Here is a 21,881-nt window from a genome sequence, read left to right on the forward strand (position 1 = left end):
CATGTACATGTTTGCGGTGTGCATTTGCTGCTGGATTCTCGGTTGCATGTTATTAGTATTCTTCTTTTATAGATGGTGGCTTTTTTTGGTTAGTTCTATACCAGTGTAAATTACACCCTTAGGTTGGGATATTTGTTTGAATTTGTTTTTCTACAGCTGCTACTAAATATGCATAAAAGTTGGCATACAAAAGATGTTTTCTTTGAAATTATTGTCTATTTGTTTGTGTAGGATTTAGATGCCATAATTTACCGAAACTCATAGGGAGGCTTCTCGTGTGAAGAAAGACTGAAAAGATATTTCCTTTGAAATAGTTGTCTATTTGTTTGTGTAGGATTTAGATGTCGTATTTTATTTAAACTCATAGGGAGGCTTCTCGTGTGAAGAAAGTATGAAAAGATCTTTTCTTTGAAATAGTTGTCTATTTGTTTATGTAGAATTTTTTGAGCTTGTAGATAATGTTTGATTTTTTCTGGGTTATACATTGATGTGTGCAACATTCATTAGTTGTTTCAACAAACTTAAGGTGTTACTGTCTAGCTCAACACGGAACCCTACTAGTTCGATTTGAAGTTGTATAGCTCTCTCACTCTCTCTATACACACTTGCACGCATGCAGACATGTAGGAATATGTACTCAAAGAAAATAACAGAGGTGAAAAGAAACCTTGTTTTTCAATTCTTCTTAAGGCTTCAGTTAGGTGGGAGAATATGTATGTTATGATCCCATCTTTTGTAATGTACATTGATCCATGTGAATAATTAAATCTTACGCAATGGTATATCATTTTCTTGTCATTAATATAACATAACCATTATTGATGTTTGGCTTCTATGTCTGATCAATCTATATATCAAGATAGGCATTTCCATTATATTCATTTGTAGTGTTCGTTTTGGTAAACTAATGCAAGTCATGATCTCTTGTTTGCCAGCATTAAGTTTTTAAAATCACGTCAACAACATCCCATTACTGAGGCATCAATGATCAAGTTTCAGGATTTTGCAAGACGTTTGGAAGAAGGTTTATTTAAGATTGCTCGTACAAAGGTTAATTTCCCCCTTCAAATTACTATGTTTTAAGTAAATCTGTTTCTTGACTGATGTTTTCAGCCATTCCACTTGTGTGTGTGATGAACTATTATTTGGTACACTGCTAGTGGGAAAAAAACCCTTCTACAAGGAGGGTTAGAATGATGAAACTTGTCATTTTAGGTATATTTAAAAATCTAAAAAGTAAACAAATGGGTCAATTGTCAATGTTCTACCTCTGCTTGTGGAATTTTTTATCTTTCGATTTTCAAAATTCCCTCAAAGATAAATCAGAAGTTGAATTCTTTGATGGCTAAATTTCTTTGGGGGATGGTCCTATGAAGAAACGGATTCATTGGGTAAATTGGAAAATGGTGTGTTAACCGCATGAGGAGGGTGGCTTGGGTGTTTTGGACTTGTCTTTGACCAATAGAGTGCTACTTGGGAAGTGGGTTTGGAAGTTTGCGAATGAGAAAGAGTCACAGTGGAAGAAGATGATCTGTTGCAAGCACATATTAGTAACTTATCTCTATCAATTAATAAGGCTGCAAATCCTCATGATTCATGGATATGGAGAGGAATTTGGAATAATTATGAGAAGAAGGATGATATCGGAAATTGTTTGAGGTCAAACTCAAGGATTCAAGTGGGGAATGGTAGATCAATTGAATTCTGGAATGATGTTTGGGTGAATAATTTTACTTTAAAAGAACAATTCCCTAGGATTTATGCCTTATCGATTAATAAAAGGGGATTAGTTGCGGACTTTGGCTGTCATGAAAACAATTGTTGGGTTTGGAATATCCGATTAAGGAGGAATTTATGCGACTGGGAATTGGAGCAATGGATTTCGCTAATGACTTTGATTGATAATATTGTTTTGATTGATTCAGTTGATGATTTTCTATCTTGGTCTGGGAGTGGAGATGGTTTGTTCTCAGTGAAGGCGTGCAGATCAGCACTTGCACATAGTTCTGGTGGGATTTTTCAGTGGAACAAATGGGTTTGGACGGGATTGGCTCCTCCGAAAGTAGAAACATTTTTATGGCAACTATCTCATCAAAAATTAGCTGTTCGAGTGGAGTTGCAGAAAAGATGTGTTATTATGGAAGATTTATTATGTCCTTTATGCAAAAAGGAGGAAGAAACAATTCAACATCTATTCATTCGATGTCCTGTTGCCTGGGAGTTATGGAATAGGTTCATCATGATATGGGATGCGTCTACTGTTTTGCCCAAAGATCCTATGTCTTTACTCTGTTACTGGTCTGTGTTAAAGGATTCTTCTTCTATTTGAAAATTTATCTCGGGTGTTGGTTTTGTGGTTATTATGGAAGGCTAGGAATTTAGTGGTTTTTGAAAACTGGAGTTTTGAGAGCTCTACACTGTTCTTCATATGTAGATTCAGGCTGACAAAATGGTTTTTAGCCAAATTTCCTAAGGCTAATATCCAGGTTGATTTATTAGTAGGGGACCCTCGGCTTGTAGATAGACTAGCAGTTATATCTCGCAAGAGGAAGAACGATCAGTGCTGGCTTCCACCTCCACCTGATTTTTATAAATTCAATGTGGATGGGGTGGTTAAAGGCGATGGCTTGCAGGGTGGTATTGGAGGTGTACTGAAAGATTCGAATAACTCTATCTTGATTTCTTTTTCTAAGGCTGTGGGATCAGGTCCTCCTTTGCTTGTTGAGTTGAAAGCTATTAAGGAAGGCATGGATTTGTTTCTTAATTCGGGTTGGGTGTTGACGGGTAGACTTATTCTAGAGAGATTGTAAAACAGCAGTGGATTGGATTTTGAGGCCTTTTGATGCCCCATCGTTTTGTTGTTCTTTGGTTGGGGAAATAGGGGATTTAATTTCGGCGACATTTTGGTTAGACTGGTCCATAGGGCTTGTAATTGGGAGGCTGATAAGTTAGCTAAGGAGGGGATTGGTTGAACGTTCTTTTAGTGTTTTTATGGTTAGGTTTAGTTTCGGGTGATGTTGTAATTAAAGTCTTATGTAATTATGTAATTTTGGGTTATTAATATATTGAGGTACTCTTTTCCTCCTTCCGCTAATTGCCTCTTCTTAAGAGGCAACTATGAGGGAGGTTTTTAATGAGACCTCCTATTCCTATAAAAAAAAATAATCCATATATATACATTTTTTATTTCTTGGTTTCTTCCATACTGTAGAAGCACATCAATTTGCATTCGTCTGTTCACATTTATTTCTACATTCTACAACTTTCTTAACCCCCACCCTTGAGTTTTAACACTTGAACTTTGTTTTCTAGGAGGACTATACAAATTTGAGTACTTTAGAGCAACGTTTACAGATTCTAATTAGGGGTAGTAGAAATGTGCACAGCCAAAGACTCAATTGCAGCAACACTTCGATCAACATCAGCGAACCCTGATGCAAGGTGATCTCATGAACCTTTTTTCTGTCTATTTCTTTTTGATTTAGTAACAATGAATCTGAAAATGCAATTTATTTTATTATTGAAACATATGTGTTTCTCAAAGAAAGCTAATATTATTTTTGGTGTGTGTCAGCTGATGGATATGGAATGAACAATACTGATTCTTTTGGGTCTGGAAACTCCTATGGCTCTACAACATCTGTTGGAACTATGACAAACTCTCAGAATTCAGATCCTGTTAATTTGCAGTCTATGTCCAGAACAAATTCTTCTCTGATAAGTAATCCATCGAATTTACATGGTGTTCAATTGGCTGCCCATATGAAGCCCCAGTCCATGGATCAGTTTGAAAATATGAATTTACAACCTCCAGTTTCTTCGAGAGACAATATCCTTCAAGCTAATCAGCTGCAACAGTTTCAGCAGCAGCCCCTTCAGTTCCAACAACAGTTTCAGCAACAGCAACCCCGCCATCAGCAAAATCTGCAGCGTCAAAATTTGCCGAGTAATAGTGGTTGTAGTCAGTCCCAGATGGCATCTGATACAAGTAGTCAAGTGAAGCATGAACCTGGAGTGGAACACCACGATGAGGTTCTACATCAACAAGCCCCTCAACAATATCAGCTACCTGAATTGCAGAGTCAATTCCAGGGGAACCATGCTGGAGAGATCTCTAGTCTGCAGAATATGCATTCATCGCTACCACAAAATTCTCAACAAATGCAACAGATGTTGCACCAACAGCAATTGGTTCCAGAATCTCAAAATGATTATAAACATTCAGTTGGTGCACCGTCAGAATCAGCTGTGCAGACCCAATGGCATCGTCACTCACAAGAGCAGGTTCAAATGCCAGTGAACATTTCATTTGAGCAGCATGTCCAAGAGGATTTCCAGCAGAGGATATTGAGGCAGGATGAAGCTCAATGTGACAATTTATCTGTGGATGCATCTACTATCAGTCCATTGGTTGTTCCTAAAAGCTCATCAGATCTTTCAAGTTCAAAGGGTGCTATCTCTAAATTTGGAAATGGGAGTCATGATAGGCAATTCCGAAATCAAGTGAGGTGGCTTTTGTTACTTCGCCATGCTCGTAGATGTAATGCCTCTGAGGGTAAGTGTGATGGCTATTGCTTTACTGTACGAAAGTTGTTGTCTCATATGGATATGTGTGCATCCTCTCCATGTTCATACCCTCGTTGTCATCACTCCAAGATACTGATTCGTCATCACAAGACTTGTAGATATCCAGCATGCCCTGTTTGTGTTCCTGTTAACAATTATGTACAGGCTCAGAAGGCACGTGCCTCTCTTAACTCTACTTACGCTTTGCCTTCTTCGGATGGTATATCTACTAAAACATATAATGCTGGAGACATTTCAAGTAGATTGACTACTACATCTGCAGCAATCGATACTTCTGTAGACATACAGCCTTCACTAAAACGCATGAAGAGAGAGCAATCTTCACAATCTGTTATTACTAAAAGTGAAGGTCCTTTAGTATCAAGTTCTGTTGCTGAAACTCACAGATCTCAGGATATCCATCGCCAAGATCACATACATGTTGACAGGCGAATGCTAGTTAAATCTGAGCCTATGGAAGTGAAGACTGAAGTCCCCAAGATTTCTGCTGAAGGTGGTCCTGTTATTACCGAGATGAATGTTGTTTTAGAAGACATTAGCAAGAAGAAGACTGACTGTGAGCCCACTACATGTGATGAATTTGGTGGTCTTCATAAGCAAGAAAATGCTAAGATTGAGAAGGAACCTGGCTCAGTTAAACTAGAAAATGTTAAACAGTCTTCCGAAGGTGCAGCTGAAATCAAGTCTGGGAAACCAAATATAAAGGGGGTGTCACTGACTGAACTTTTCACCCCCGAGCAAGTTCGGGAGCATATTAGAGGTCTCAGACAATGGGTTGGCCAGGTATACTATATTGTAATGATGTGATTTGTTTCAGACACTGATCATAGCGTTATTTAGATCATTGATAAGCTGTAGGAACTAGGAGGTGAACGCATATTTTAGCTTACTACTTGTTAGACCAGATTTGGACTTGGTGACTGAACATGGTATATTGATGATGGTCAATTTTCTTTAATTTCTTTTACAGAATAAGGCAAAGGCTGAAAAACATCAAGCAATGGAGCACTCAATGAGTGAAAACTCCTGTCAGTTATGTGCAGTTGAAAGACTCACTTTTGAACCACCGCCTATTTATTGTAGTCATTGTGGTGGTCGCATTAAGCGAAATGCAGCATATTACACAGTGGGTGCCACTGATACACGACATTTCTTTTGTATTCCTTGCCATAATGATGCACTTGGAGATAGCATTGTGGTTGATGGAACTGCCATTCCTAAGGCAAGGCTTGAGAAGAAGAAAAATGATGAAGAGACCGAAGAATGGGTATGTACATAGTAACAATCCAATACTTTTTGGTTATTATTACGTTTCAAGGTCATCCCTAGCAATCACTCTTATATTTTGTTTTCAATAAAATTTTGCAGTGGGTTCAATGTGACAAGTGTGAGGCTTGGCAACATCAAATTTGTGCTCTATTTAATGGTAGAAGGAATGATGGCGGGCAAGCTGAATATACGTGTCCCAACTGCTATATTGCTGAGGTTGAAAGAGGAGAGCGGGAGCCTTTACCACAGAGTGCTGTTCTGGGGGCCAAAGATTTGCCAAGAACAATCCTCAGCGACCACATAGAGCAGCGATTATTTAAGCGACTGAAACAGGAAAGAAAAGAGAGGGCAAAGGTTCAAGGAAAAAGTTACGATGAGGTGATTAATATTCTAACTGTTGAGTATGTGTTGTATATGCATGTAGTTGAAAGATGTTCCGTGTTGCTGAAATTCACATAAATACAAAAATGGGGAAAAAACTAGTACACAAGAAAGATGGCCATGATCAAACAAGTGCTTGATTGTAATTACATGCTGAAGAAACAAAAGCTGTAGAAGCGATATAAGTTGAATCATATTTTTTGTTGGTGATTGAGCTTTTGGCATGGAGTTTTTTTTGCATGATTAGGTGAATTTTGAAAACTGGGTATTGGATCTTTCCAGCTTTTGCCATATATAGCCAGTTATAGGTCAGATAGCCACAAAGTTTTTCATCTATAGGGGAGAATTTAAACTTACTGATTCCTTCAACATAGACCCATTAACTTTCTTCTATATATGGGATTTGTTATTGTTATTATTGTTGATTTAATTTCTGGTGTTTAAAAGTACATTCCGGTGACTTCTCATAGACTTTTAGTGCCCGAGGAAATAAGCTTATATCTTTTTTCAATGATTGTTTACAGGTTCCTGGTGCTGAGGCACTTGTAGTTAGAGTTGTTTCATCGGTTGACAAAAAGCTGGACGTAAAGCCACGATTTCTTGAAATCTTTCAAGAAGACAATTATCCACTAGAATTTCCATATAAATCAAAGGTATGCGAGATTTAGATTAACTAGTTATAGAACCTTTTTTTTTCATTTTTGGATAGATTGTGTAATGTGCTTGTATGCTGAAAATGGCTGTTCAGTTGTAATTATCAAATGCTTATGAGTTATGTTTTTCTCTTTTAGGTAGTTTTATTGTTTCAGAAGATAGAAGGGGTAGAAGTATGCTTGTTTGGCATGTATGTTCAAGAATTTGGGTCAGAATGTGCATTTCCAAATCAGCGCCGTGTTTATCTTTCATATCTAGACTCAGTCAAGTATTTCCGGCCTGAGGTTACTGGAAGCTTACTGATAATTGTTGTCACAATTTTCATTTTACACATTGTATCAATATCTATTTAGTGGAGATCATTGTCGAAAATATTGGATCCAAACCTTAATTTTTCAGATCGGATACCTTGAATATTGCAAGAAACGTGGTTTTACAAGTTGCTATATATGGGCCTGCCCTCCACTGAAGGGTGAAGATTATATCATATATTGTCATCCAGAAATTCAGAAAACACCAAAATCAGATAAACTGAGAGAATGGTGAGGCAAATTGTTGAGATATATTTTTTAAACAATTTGCATCACATGTTATATTTATTTTATGAATTCATTATTACTAATGCCCTGGTATGTGTGATGCTGTTTCAGGTATTTAGCAATGTTAAGGAAAGCTTCCAAGGAAAACATTGTAGTTGATCTTACTAATTTATATGATCATTTCTTTGTAATTGTGAGTGAACGTAAGGCAAAGGTAACAGCAGCTAGGCTTCCATATTTTGATGGTGATTACTGGCCTGGGGCTGCTGAAGATCTTATAAATCAACTTTGTCAAGAAGATGGCAGAAAGATGAATAAAAAAGGAACAATAAAAAAGACCATAACTAAAAGGGCTTTGAAAGCATCTGGTCAGTCTGACTTCTCTTCTAATGCATCAAAGGATCTGTTACTGATGCACAAAGTAATTTCTTTTCTTTCAAATGTTTCTGTTTTTCTTTATTTTTTTTATGTAAAGCACTAGGCCAGTAGATGTGGAAGTTACAATCTTGCTATCTTACTATTGACATTTTTCATATCATGACCCAAGAGATTCTAACTGGTTATGTTACTTTTCCCCTTAATTTTCTCCACTTCAGCTTGGTGAGACCATTTCTCCAATGAAGGAGGATTTTATCATGGTTCATTTGCAGCATTGTTGCACTCATTGCTGTGTTCTTATGGTAGCCGGAAACCGCTGGGTCTGCAATCAGTGCAAGAACTTTCAGATCTGTGATAGGTATGGCTGTTACTTTATTAGCTGTGTATTATAATCTTGTATGGTTGACTTGTCTGTCTGTGTGTTGACCGTAGAATTATATTTATATAATACTCTAGCAGGCAATGATTTTATCAGTTAGTTTTGATGAATAGTATATGCTTCTGTAGCACGAACAACTCATTTTTCAATCAGATTTATGTATGAGGAAGGAGTATGCTCTCTTTTATTAACATGGTTAAACGTCTCTGTTATAGTGTTTCTATTTTTTATTTTGCAAGTTTGAATCTATGCTAGGGTTCAATCTTTTCTGCATTCTAAAAATGTGTCATATCTGATTCTCAGTTATAAGCCCAACCCAGTTATATGCAGATCATATATTATTACTAATTCCATTTGTATGCTAGATAGATATATAGCTCTTGGCATTATTTAGACTCAGAATTTGGCTTTACATTCTAGATATAATCATGAATTACATTGCTCGGTTCATAAGCATTAGAAAGCATGTAAAGCTTTCAATTCTTGGTGCCATGGTGCCACTATTTTAGTGTTGAAAGAAGTCACTGTTGGTTGCTCATGTTGAAAGATGGGCTCTCTTGTTAAGTTATTACTAGGAATTTATTGTTGAATTAACCTCTGGTGGGGGCTGATGTTTTTGGCAGAAGAGTATTCATAACATTGACATGTAGATGGTATAAAATTTTCTACCTGGTAGGTAGTTTCTATTACCTGACTGTCTTTTTTCCCGGACGAGATGTTTTAGAGTGGGTTTGTTCTCCACATTTTGGGGAAAAGGAAAATGATCCTTGTGCTCTTAGAAACTGGTTATATTTCAAGTTTCAAGACTCTAGTCCCTAATATTAAAAGCCTAATCATAGTTACATAAATCGCTCAATAGCCCACGATCTACGTACTGAACGTTGCGATCCAAAATGCAGTACGAACGCGTTCGTATCGTTTCAAAATCGCGATCGTAGTTTTGCAGCAGGGATAAGAGGAGATGCAATCAGAAAAATAAAGGGATTGGGGGTTTGAGAGAGAAAATCAGAGGAGAAGAAGAGGGAGAGCGGAAACCATTCGGGGAAACCAGAAAAAAAACAGTGAGTTGAAGAGCCTTTACTTAGGTGTTGTCATCGTGGCCTCACCAGAGCTGGAAGAGCCCATCATCGTTGTAGTAGACATTGATTCTCTCGAGTTGAAGATCTTGGTCTCCTTGGTAACGACCGGTTGGATCTATACCGTGCTCGGCACAAACAACCTCCCAAAACTTGGCTCCGATTTGGTTGTCGCACTGGCCACCTTGAGTGTGAAAGATCTCACGCATCTTCGATTATGGAGAGAAGAAACCAGAAAGGATAAATGAAGGGATTTAGAGAAAGAGAGAGACGGTAAAATAAGAGATGTAAAATTGAAAATGGAAGTGGAAAGAGCCTGGTTTTTATATAAAATATATTTCATTTAGTTTTGGTCTAATTTTGAGTTTAGATCCTCTATTCTACTCAAATTTAGAGATTAATCCTTTTACTTTTTGAGATAAGAATGCTCAGTCCAGTTCCTAACTACAAACAAAATTGAGCAGTTCAGTTGATAAACCTCAAATCTAAATAAAATAAAATAAGGCAAACAAAACATGCATTTCTAAATTTCTTCTATAATTGATCTCTATCTAAGAAACTGGTACATCGTACCAATTTATATGGTACATCGTACCGGAGCGATCCGAAATAAGTCTACCCCCCTCGTACCGAATTTTAGGGACCTAGCGAATTGCGATCCCGTTCCACGTTCCCGTACCGGAGCGTACCACTATCCATGTGACTATGAGCCTAAGGATGCAATGCATATTTCTATTCTTATTTCAGTCTGCTTCTGTCTACCATGAGAAAATGTCCTAGATAAATGGATCTGATGTTTGCTTCTTTATCCCTTACAGGTGCTTTGAAACAGAGCAGAGGCGTGATGAAAGAGAGAGGCATCCCATCAACCAGAGGGAGAAACATGCTCTCTATCCAGTAAGTTTGTGAGATTATGATAGTAATTTACTTCCAGTATTCATGCCCAATGCTGCATCTGTATGCAAACTTTCTTTTCTTTCCTAATAGAATTTTGCGGAAAATTGTTTTGGTGCAGGTTGAAATTACTGATGTACCTACTGATACAAAGGATAAAGATGATATTCTTGAGAGTGAATTCTTTGATACTAGGCAAGCATTTTTGAGTCTTTGTCAAGGGAATCATTATCAGTATGATACCCTAAGGCGGGCTAAACATTCCTCAATGATGGTTCTTTACCATCTACACAATCCCACTGCCCCTGCATTTGTCACAACCTGTAACGTATGTCATCTGGACATTGAAACTGGTCAAGGCTGGCGCTGTGAAGTTTGTCCTGATTATGATGTGTGCAACTCCTGTTATCACAAAGATGGGGGCATTAATCATCCTCATAAGTTAACAAATCATCCATCCATGGCTGAACGCGATGCACAGAATAAGGAGGCCAGGCAACTACGGGTTCTTCAGGTAAGTTGTTAATAAATTTGTTGAACCCTTTTATAATAAAAATATGGACTCTCTGATTAGTTTTTTTTTTTTTTGAGAAATAACTCTTTGATCAGTTGAGTGTGGTTAATCGGGAAACCCCATCTAAACATATATGCATCTATCTTTCTCTTTCTTGCTGCTCAAAGTGTATATATTTAGATATATAAACATTAAATCAAAAACCACCAGTGGTGTTCATCTGAAAGTGGCTTTATAACATAGGAACGTGTGACTAAAGAACTGTCTAAGTGGATGTTTCAGAGATGCTATTGGCACTTTGTGCTTGACTATTTTTTTTTGATAGAAGATTAGGTCTCATTAAAAACCCCCCTTTTCAACCTCCATGTTATAAAAGTAACATGAAGGACAAGGAAAGGAGGAAAAGAGTGCCTAGAATTTATTAGATGAAACCATAGAACAACAAAGGCAGACCCTAAACATCTGCAAACACCACCAGAAATTACATAAAACTTAAACACAACAGCTAAACATAGGAAATAAAATTTTCTACTCCTCAATACAAGCAAGCAGAAACCATTACATCACCCTATCCCATCCTTAGCTAATTTGTCAGCTTCCCAATTTGCAGCCCTCAAAATATGCTTGATAATGATATCCTTCCCTACCATAAGAGAGACTATCTCCTTCACCAATACTTGAAACATAGGAGTGCATAAATCCGGATTCTTGATCCACTTTAGGGCAGTGCTTGAATGTGATTCAAGAATAAACCTCCGATTAGCAACAAAACTTAAATCTTCCAGAAGACATAACCCCCTCTTAATCGCCAATAATTCTGCCAAGATAGGAGGACCACCCCCAACTCTTTCTGAAAACCATTGAAGCAACACACCTTTACTGTCCCGAATCAAACCACCAATACCTCCCTTATCCCAACCCTTAACCATCGCTCCATCAACATTTAGCTTTAAGAACCCATCCGGAGGAGGAACCCAGCAAATTGGTTGAGTTGCCATTTCCTTGTCTACCCACCAAATCCGCAAGTTTTAAATCTCCCACAAGAGAGTCTAAAGGTATATTCACATCCTTGAACTTTGCAACAAACCAGGAAGCTATTCTAAAACGGACAATAAAGAACAGTCTCACCACATCCAGCTTAACTATTTGAAAAATAACCTCGTTTCTGCATTTCCACACTGACCACATCAACGCCCTTGGAATAAATTTCCATATCAAAGAATTCGGAAGTAAATCATCCCACAAATTGAAAAAGTCCATGATATTCTTTGGAATCACAAAGGACAAATTCCAAATATTCAATAATCTGGCCCACAGACCCCATACTACCTCGCAATGCAAAAAAAGATGCGAAATTGATTCCATTTCCCTACCACACAAAGAGCATAAAGGATCATCAATCCCTACCACACCTCGCTTCAGTAATTCCTCCACTGCCACTCTCTGGTGAGCAACTTGCCAGACAAATGTCTCCACCCGTGGAGGAGAAATCCCTGCCCAAATATGTCTCTCCCAGGTCTCCATCTTCTGCTGAATACCATCTTGATCAAGGAAAATGTTGATACAAGATTTAGCTGAAAAACAGCCCTCACCATTCCCTGACCAAATCCAACAGTCTTCCTCACATGGCGATATTGAGATATTGTTCAACATAGAAATCAAGTGCAACAGTTGTTCAACCTCCCAATCTGCCAAATTTCGCCTCATTTGAATGTCCCACACCCAACCAGCGCCATTATTCACCCTGAACTCCATCACCTTACCCGATTTATTCCTCGAAAGAACATAGAGTCTAGGAAACTGTATTTTCAAAGGTACTTCACCCAACCATACATCGTTCCAGAACTGCACATAATTCCCCTTCCCTGTCTTCAAACGCATATTCCTCCTAATGCAATCCCCAAAACCATCATCGGAAAAGAAATTTTTAACCACACCTCTCCAAATCCATGATGCACGGCCTGGCCACGAATTCCCCATCATTATGCATTTCGGATCCATCTCATAAACACCACATACCACCCTCTTCCACCAAGACTCTTTCTCTGATGCAAACTTCCAAACCCACTTCCCCAATAATGCTCTGTTCAAGAGTAATAAATTTGGGACCCCTAGACCCCCCAATCTTTTTGGTTTAGTAACCGAACTCCAATTTAACCAGTGGATATTTTTTTTATCCGCTGCACCCCCCACAAAAATGAAGCCATGATAGAATTTAGTTTCTTTAGCACAGAAACTGGAATCTTGAAAATGGAAAGAAAATACACAGGGAGCGAGCACAACACTGACTTAACCAACACCACCCTTCCTGCAAGCGACAGGGAATTAGACATCCAACCGCTCAACTTAGCATGAAATCTCTCCACTATTGGCTCCCACATGACAGCCGAATTTCTCTTATAGCCCAAGGGTAAACCTAGATACTCTGATGGGAAACTTCCTACCGAACAACCAATATCATTCGCCCAAGTAGCTAACACCCCATCCTCAACATTGATACCATAAATTCTGCCCTTAACTTGATTAATCTTCAACCCCACCAGTAACTCATATATTAATAACACTCTTCTAACATTCCTCAAATCACGAATAGAGCCTTTACTGAAAATTATAAGGTCATCCGCAAATTGCAAATGCGAAAGCTTAAATGCCCTATCATGAACACCTACATCGAAACCTGAAAACAGTCCTATGTCAACTGCTTTAGTAAGCAACAAATGTAGTAGCTCACCGGCCATATTGAACAGCAAAGGCGATAATGAACAACCCTGTCTCAATCCCCTCGCTGTGTGAAATTTCTCTGTAGCTGACCCGTTTACTAGAACCGAAATGGATGCTGAAGACATACATTGATACATCCATGACCTCCACTTGTCACCAAACCCCATTTTGCTCATAATTTTCATCAAAATATCCCAATCAACCGAATCATAGGCTCTCTTGAAATCCACTTTGAAGACTGCTCCCTTCAACCCTTTCTTCCTACAAAAGTTAATGCATTCATTTGCAATAAACGAGCAATCCAATATGTTCCTTCCCGGAATGAAAGCAAATTGAGACGGACTCATTATATCGTTAATGCACAAACTCAATCTTCTAGCTAAAACCTTTGATAAAATTTTATATAGCCCTCCGACTAGACTAATTGGCCTAAAATCTTGCAACCCCTCCGGATTGGCCTTCTTAGGAATGAGAGAAATAAAGGAATGATTTACCTCCGAGTCCCACTCCTTCCCCACATAGAACTCTTTAAAAAACAACATCACATCGTCCTTCATAATGGTCCAAAATTTCTTGAAGAAGCCTAAATTTAGACCGTCCAGTCCTGGAGCTTTATTACTATCCGAATGAACGATAACATCCCATACTTCCTCTTCCGAAAATGGCTTCTCCAATGCTAGACACTGCCCTTCCGATAGTCTATGAAAATCCAGATTTAAATCCTCAACCTTCAAAGTATTCCTTTGATTAAACAACCCCTTGAAGAACTTCACCACAGAAGCTTTGATAACACGGGGATCTACCGTGACTACATTGTCAACTTTAAGAGATTTGATACAATTTATTCTCCCTCTTACTGCCGCACTATGATGGAAAAAACTAGTGTTCTTATCTCCCTCCAATCTCCACTTTATTCTAGACTTTTGCATCCAAATCGATTCTTCTTTTTTTTGTAGCTCTCATAATTCTCTCTTTGCTTCGACAATAGATTGCATAGACACCATGGGAAGTCCTTTTTGCAAGTCCATTTCCATATCATGAATTCCTCTCTCCAACGTTCTGATTTTTCATGGCAGCTGAAGATAATCCCTCCTCGACCACCTCTTTGCCACATCCTTCACCCGATTAAGAACTTTGGATATGGACATCGGGTTCTCCCCTTTGCAGTATTTAAACAACTTTGTTTTCATCATCTCATTAAACCCCTCTTCCTCCAACACATAATTAAACAACCGAAACGGTTTCGGCCCCCAATTACGTTCCTTATTCTCCAACAAAATGATATTGTGATCAGAGACGGACCTTGGAAGCAAGGTTTGGCTTAATTTTGGAAAAGCCTAAAAATATGAATGATCAACCAAAAACCGATCCAACCTCTCAAAAGTTGGAACTTCCCTATTGTTACACCACGTAAAACGACCTCCAAATAACGGCAAATCAATCAAATTCGCCTGACTAACAAAATCTCTGAAGCTGTTCATAGATACCGGATTCACTGCTCCTCCATCTTTCTCTTCCTGAGTCAATACTGCATTGAAATCTCCTCCTAAACACACTGGGCAATCAAGCTGTTCCAGAAAGGATGATAACTCCCTAAAAAACTGCTCCTTGTCTACATCAACACTCGAACCATAGACATTTAAAACAACAAATTCCTGGATCTCCTTCCATTAACCCTTTTAATGCCACAAATCTGTTGTGGATGACTTCTTCCTTCAGCACAAAATCCTTTTGATTCCACAAAGTAATTAAACCACCAGCAGAACCCACAGCAGGAACTACTGCTGCACCAGTGAGTATTTTACCCCCCATTTTCCTTACTAACAAAGGACTTACAACTTCCAGTTTAGATTCTTGTAAAAATAAAATTGTAGGCTTTTTCTCCTCAACAAACCTCCTAATTGCTCGAGCTTTCACCCTTCTACCCAAACCCCTAACATTCCAACACATTATGAACCACTCTACCATCAAAGTCATACCATAACCGTAAATCCCTGTTCCTACTACCAACCATCAATCATCTCTCTCCTTTACCATAGGACCTACTTTAGTCAAGAAATCTATCTCCCCTCCTTTAAATTTAACCCCCAACAATTTAGAGACATTCCAACATTCCAAAGCTTATGTCCTCCCCTGGTTATTCTTATCTGAAACATAATCCGACCCCTTACCACTGCAACTTTTAATTTCCCACCTCCTAGCATACACATTCTTATAAAAACCTCTTTCAGCTTTACTAACTGAAGCACTCCTCCCAATAGGGCACCTCTGGGCCAATGAAACAGACCCATTCTGCATACCAGAATCATCTTGTATACCATTTGTAAAATCTGCAGACTTAACCCCATTTCGATTTGGTCTTGGACTTCTCTGCTCAGGCCCAAACACTTTTCTCCTCCCTATGCTGGAAAGCCCATCGTCTTTGACCACTTTATCTTGTCCCGAGGTAACATCTCCCAAGCTTTGCACCCTTTTCATTCTTGCAGGAAAAACCCTTGACACTTGCTGTTGACTATGAACCTCACCTAGTACTGTCCCCTCAGAACAAAAGTCATCTCCTAGGATATTATTGACTTCTACCTTTTCATTCAAATTACCATCGGTAAGCGTGACACCTCCATTTGTAGCTTTCCTAACCCATGCTTCAACACTGTTCTGAGTGTCTGTCAACATTTTGAAATTCAACTGCTCCTGCAGACCCTCCCGGTCATCCCCTTGATTCCCTTTCGAGAGGTCTCCTCCCATGGATCAATTGTTCCCTCCGCAGAACCCTCTTCATCCACTCCTTCTATCACAGGAAAGAAATCCTCACTGCCTTCCACTTTAATCTTAATAATAAAAGGCCTTCCATAAGTGTTAATGGTGACCTGGGACGGGATATCAAACGGGCTCTCAACCCTTAACAACATATGAGCAACCATGCAATCCAGTTTTTGAGTTGTATGCTCCTGGATCTTCACTAATTTACCTCATCTCGATGCCAAACTTGTAAAGAAAGAACCTGTCCAGCAATTTAACGGTACACCTATCATGGAAACTGCACAATAAGGTAATGGGACACACTTCTCTTCCATAACAGGCTCCAGCCTTTCAAACCAAAAGGACAAAGCCTCCCACTTGATTTCCACCGCTGCATCTTTCTCCTCCACTGACCGGAAGACTATCAAACAAGCATTTTTTGCATAGCCCCACCTTACCACCTTGACATTGATTCCCTCACTCCTTAAAGCCCTCTGAACAAACTCAACTTCAAAAATCGCTTTACAAATACCTGTTAAAAACGATCTCAACCATATTCTTTCCTCCATAGGAATAAAGACTTCCAAAGGCTTCTTCACCTCCCTCTTATCTCCAGATCTGATTACATGCTGACCCTCAACATTTCTTACTCCCACTACCGTCTCCTTATATGTTCTGCCATCACGAAACTTGTTCAACAGCTCCTTCCCAACATCAACATCTTGACATATTGGACTTTTCCTTTTGGCAACCTCCACACATGCATCTCCAGGCCCCGCTACACTATTGCACTTAAGGTTCCCTGGAAACCTGCTCTTCTGATATTTTGCAGTCGAAACCACTATTCTCCTCCCATCTACCATGACATTGTTCATCTTACTCATTGCATTAAGCAAATCCTCCTTGCTTGCAAAGTGCACAAAGGTAAACGTTTTATCTTTATAGTTAGGTCTCCTATTAACGAAAGGAATGAACACCTTAACCACCTTGCCATGAAGACTAAAACGATCCCATAAAACACTTCTATGCACTCTTCTACTAAGATTGTCTATGAATGCTACCCACAATCCTCCACCAGGCACTGTTCTACCTCTGCCAGGAGAACCATTGCCTCTCGGCTCCACACACTCTCTCTCACTAACTTTCTCACTCATGACTTTCTTGAACTTTTTGTGCTTGACTATTGAAATGCTTAATGTAAAGTATTTATTGTCGAGAATATCTAAATTAATTAGGATTGTTAACTAGATATTTTATTTTGTTAGTTATTAGATAGGATCAGTTTTAATTAGATAAAATCAGTTTTTATTCTATTAGTTATTAGATAGGATCAGTTTTAATTAGATAGAATCAATTTTATTCTGTTGCTAATTTTATGCATCTTTTTATGTAAAGTTGTTACATTGTAAACTCTATTTAAGTCGGCTATATTCGGCATAAATAAACACGATTTATTCGGAACAAGTTTTTCCGACTTTATGGTATCAAGAGCCAAAAATGGTCAGTTTCAAGCAAATATTCAAGTTCTAAGAACATATAATGGCCGAGAATATTTTAATGCAATCTTAGGTGATTTTTTGAAACAAAAAGAAATTATTCATCACAGTTCTTGCGTTGATACTCCCCAACAAAATGGAGTTGTTGAAAGAAAAAATAGGCATTTATTAGTGGTGGCTAGGGCTTTACTGTTTGCTATGAATGTTCCTAATCGTTTTTGGAATGAAGCACTCTTAACAGCGTCTTATTTGATAAATCGAATGCCTACAAGAATTCTTAATTATATCACTCCTTTGCAAGCTCTAAAGAATATGTTTCCTAAAAATAGATCTTTCACTGATTTAACACCTAAAATTTTTGGTTGCATTGCTTTTGTTCATATACACAGCCAAAATAGAGGAAAACTTGATCCCCGAGCACATAAATGCATATTTCTAGGTTTTTCACCAACACAAAAAGGGTATAAATGCTTTGATCCTAAATCTGGGAAGTATTATGTGAGTATGGATGTCACGGTTTTTGAAAAACCACCTTTTTTTTGGACAAACTCTCTTCCGGGGGAGAATGATTCTGAAATGAGTTTTTGGGAACAAACATCCTTGCCAAAAACGGTTGTAAATAGCTCAGTGGAACCAATTCATATTTCTGTAACTAATCCTAGGATTTCACAACTTATAAATTCACAATCTCGTGAGACTCAGGTAGAAACCAAATTGGAACCACCTACTGAACTTCGTGTTTATTCTAGAAGGATGACTCGACCAAGTAATGTTCCACCGGCCCCCAAGGTATGCCAACCATCGGACTCGACTATAGTCCAAGGTACGACTTCTCTTTCTTCTCCAAATTTAGAGCCTTCTACAAAATTCTTTGAACCCATAGCCTTGCGCAAAGGTGTCAGATCATGTACCACAAAACATCCAATATCCAATTTCGTGTCTTATCATAAACTCTCTCCAGATTTCAAAGCTTTTTCCACCAAGATTATGGATGATGAACTACCTAAGCCGATACGTGAAGCTCTAGAGGTTCCGAGATGGAGAGAGGCCGTTTTTGAGGAGTTAAAGGCCCTGAAGAAGAATGACACGTGGGATCTAACTCCTTTACCTGAGGGGAAATGATATGTAGGCAGCAAGTGGGTGTTCACCATTAAATACCATGCAGATGGCTCGGTTAAGAGATACAAAGCAAGACTCGTAGCACGAGGCTTCACTTAGACATACGGCCTTGACTACGAGGAAACCTTCGCTCCTGTAGCCAAACTAAACACCGTACGTATCTTACTCTCACTAGCCGCCAATCTGGATTGGACTCTCAGACAGTTTGATGTGAAGAATGCGTTCCTAAACGGTGAGCTAGAGGAAGAGGTGTTTATGGAAGTTCCTCCAGGCTTTGATGACTTGAAGAAGGATGGCAGGGTCTGCAAGCTAAAGAAATCCATTTATGGATTGAAACAATCTCCGAGAGCCTGGTTCGAGAGATTCACGAGAGCTGTGAAACAACATGGTTACACTCAGGCCCAGTCCGATCATACTATGTTCTACAAACACAATAATGATAAAATTGCTATTTTAATTGTGTATGTAGATGACATTGTTATGACAGGAGATGACACAGTAGAGTTGGAGTCGCTGAAGAACTTCTTATCCAACCAGTTTGAAGTCAAGGATCTAGGACAACTCAAATATTTCCTTGGAATGGAGGTGGCTAGATCCTCAAAAGGTATAATTATCTCGCAAAGGAAATATGTCCTCGATATCTTGAAAGAGACCGGATTACTCATATGTAAACCAGTGGCGACTCCTATTGATCCGAATAAAAAACTCGAAAAAGAAGATGGTGCTGAGCCTGTGGACAAGAATCGGTATCAGAAGTTGGTGGGGAAACTGATTTATTTGGCTCATACGAGACCAGATATTGCATTTGCTGTGAGTTTGGTTAGTCAGTTTATGCATTGTCCCTCAGAAAAACACTCCAAGGTTGTTTACCGGATTCTTCATTACTTGAAAGGGAGTCCGGGTAAAGGAATCATGTTTTCGAAGAATGGAAGTCGAAGAGTGGAGATCTTCACTGATGCTGATTGGGGTGGAAGTTCTACAGACAGAAGATCTACCACCGGATATTGCTCCTTTGTCTGGGGCAACTTAGTTACTTGGAGGAGCAAGAAACAACCAGTTGTCTCTAGAAGCAGTGCGGAGGGCGAGTTCAGAGCCATGACGCAAGGAGTATGTGAGCTGTTATGGCTTAGGAGAATCTTGGAGGAGCTGAAGGTTGAAGGAGATAAACCGATGAAGTTGTATTGCGACAACAAATCGGCAATCAGTATTGCTCAGAATCCTGTACAGCATGACAAGACTAAACATGTCGAAATAGATCGATATTTCATCAAGGAGAGGCTGGATAATGGCGATATCTGCATACCGTTTGTTCCATCATCAGAGCAGCTCGTCGATGTTCTCACCAAGGGACTGTTTACTACGATGTTCGAAGGATTTTTGTCCAAGCTGGGAATGATCGATATCTATTATCCAACTTGAGGGGGGGGGGGTGTCGAGAATATCTAAATTAATTAGGATTGTTAACTAGATATTTTATACTGTTAGTTATTAGATAGGATCAGTTTTAATTAGATAGAATCAGTTTTTATTCTGTTAGTTATTAGATAGGATCAGTTTTAATTAGATAGAATTAGTTTTATTCTGTTGCTAATTTTATGCATCTTTTTATGTAAAGTTGTTACATTGTAAACTCTATTTAAGTCAGCCGTATTCGGCAGAAATAAACACGATTTATTCGGAACAAGTTTTTCCGACTTTATTTATGTTTGCCAAATATATTATTTTCCTCCTGATTTAGCAACTAGATGCTTGGAAAAATGAGTTTATGACCATAACGTGGCATATTTTAGATGCATTCTTCTAACAGGTTTGGTTCTTGAAATTTGCAGCTGAGGAAAATGCTTGATCTTTTGGTGCATGCATCACAATGTCGTTCTGCACATTGCCAATACCCAAACTGTCGGAAAGTGAAGGGGCTTTTTCGCCGTGGAATACAATGTAAAAGACGTGCCTCTGGTGGTTGTGTACTTTGTAAGAAAATGTGGTATCTACTGCAACTTCATGCTCGAGCATGCAAAGAATCTGAATGCAATGTACCACGTTGCAGGTATCATGTGCCTCTTGCCCTCCTGAGCTGCCACATGTTATTCTTCTTTCTCTGTTTGTGCTAATTGATTTAATCTAAAACTAACATTTTATTTTTTTAAAAATATTAATGCAGAGATCTTAAGGAACATTTGAGAAGGCTTCAACAGCAGTCTGATTCACGGCGAAGAGCTGCTGTGATGGAGATGATGAGACAGAGAGCTGCAGAGGTTGCTGGTAATTCTGGGTAGAATCAAATTGTAAATATAAATTTGGAGGTTTTGATGGAAAATGCTCCCTCCAAGAGGCATGTAGAAAATAGCTTTTGTGCTGCTCCACTGGTTCACTTGGCGCAGATGGGGAAAACCAGTGGATTTGTTGTAGGTCAGAAGGGTATAGGCATACAAATTGATTATTGATGGCTTGGTAGGGCACAATTTTTTCATTCATAGAACCCGTGATCTCCTAAAATGAAGGTTTATAAGATCCGATCAGCCTGCAACAGTTGCCTTGGAGGAATGTTGGAGTATAGATGTGTGCCATTGCCCTGATTAGGTTATTGTTTTTGTGTTTTTGTGTATTCATTGTTATCCCTTTGGTGGCTAATCTGTAGAAATTTATTCTTACATAGGAATGTCGGAGTGAGGGAGCTTAGTTTCAATTTTATTTTTTTGGTATTGTCTAAGTTTTCCCCTTGGAACGTTGACACCCCTTTTTTGTAGAACGGCTTCTTCATGTTTGAAGATGGAAAAATAAGGAGAACCGCATCAGTTCTGTGAAATTATGTTTATATTAGTTCAATATCTGTACCGAATTATTAATGCTGTTGGCTTTCCTAAGAGATTTTAAAAACTTTGTTCAATGTGATGGAGAGAGACCAACAATTTACAGGTATGATCAATCTGGATAAACGAGTTGAAATATTTTTGTTTCAGCCCAAATTAACTTGTGATCCATCTCGTTTCACATAATTTGAAGCTTCTCCTATCCACGGATAGAAATGAGAGGAAGCAAGTGGCTCAACGTGGCGCGCTTATTGGTTCTAACATATTTATTGTTATGTGGTTTTCATATATTCCCTTGGTTTTCTTGGATTTACTCCTTAGATTT

The 21,881-nt window shown here is 38.7% G+C and overlaps 1 protein-coding gene across 1 annotated transcript; it reads left to right on the forward strand.

The window, feature by feature from the left end:
• The first annotated feature begins 3,351 nt into the window (after positions 1-3,351).
• LOC120149116 (histone acetyltransferase HAC1-like) lies at positions 3,352-21,547 on the forward strand. The gene is made up of 13 exons (XM_039162014.1): positions 3,352-3,441; positions 3,575-5,370; positions 5,558-5,854; positions 5,956-6,234; positions 6,762-6,890; positions 7,029-7,226; positions 7,291-7,433; positions 7,542-7,851; positions 8,027-8,166; positions 10,082-10,160; positions 10,279-10,671; positions 20,576-20,793; positions 20,908-21,547. The coding sequence occupies exons 1-13, from the start codon at positions 3,435-3,437 to the stop codon at positions 21,020-21,022; spliced, it is 4,104 nt and encodes a 1,367-aa protein (XP_039017945.1). The 5' UTR covers positions 3,352-3,434; the 3' UTR covers positions 21,023-21,547.
• Positions 21,548-21,881: the final 334 nt, after the last annotated feature.

The sequence above is a fragment of the Hibiscus syriacus genome, unplaced genomic scaffold, assembly GCF_006381635.1.
Source record: "Hibiscus syriacus cultivar Baekdansim isolate YM2019G1 unplaced genomic scaffold, ASM638163v2 tig00110988_pilon, whole genome shotgun sequence".
In the NCBI taxonomy this organism is placed as follows: Eukaryota; Viridiplantae; Streptophyta; class Magnoliopsida; order Malvales; family Malvaceae; genus Hibiscus; species Hibiscus syriacus.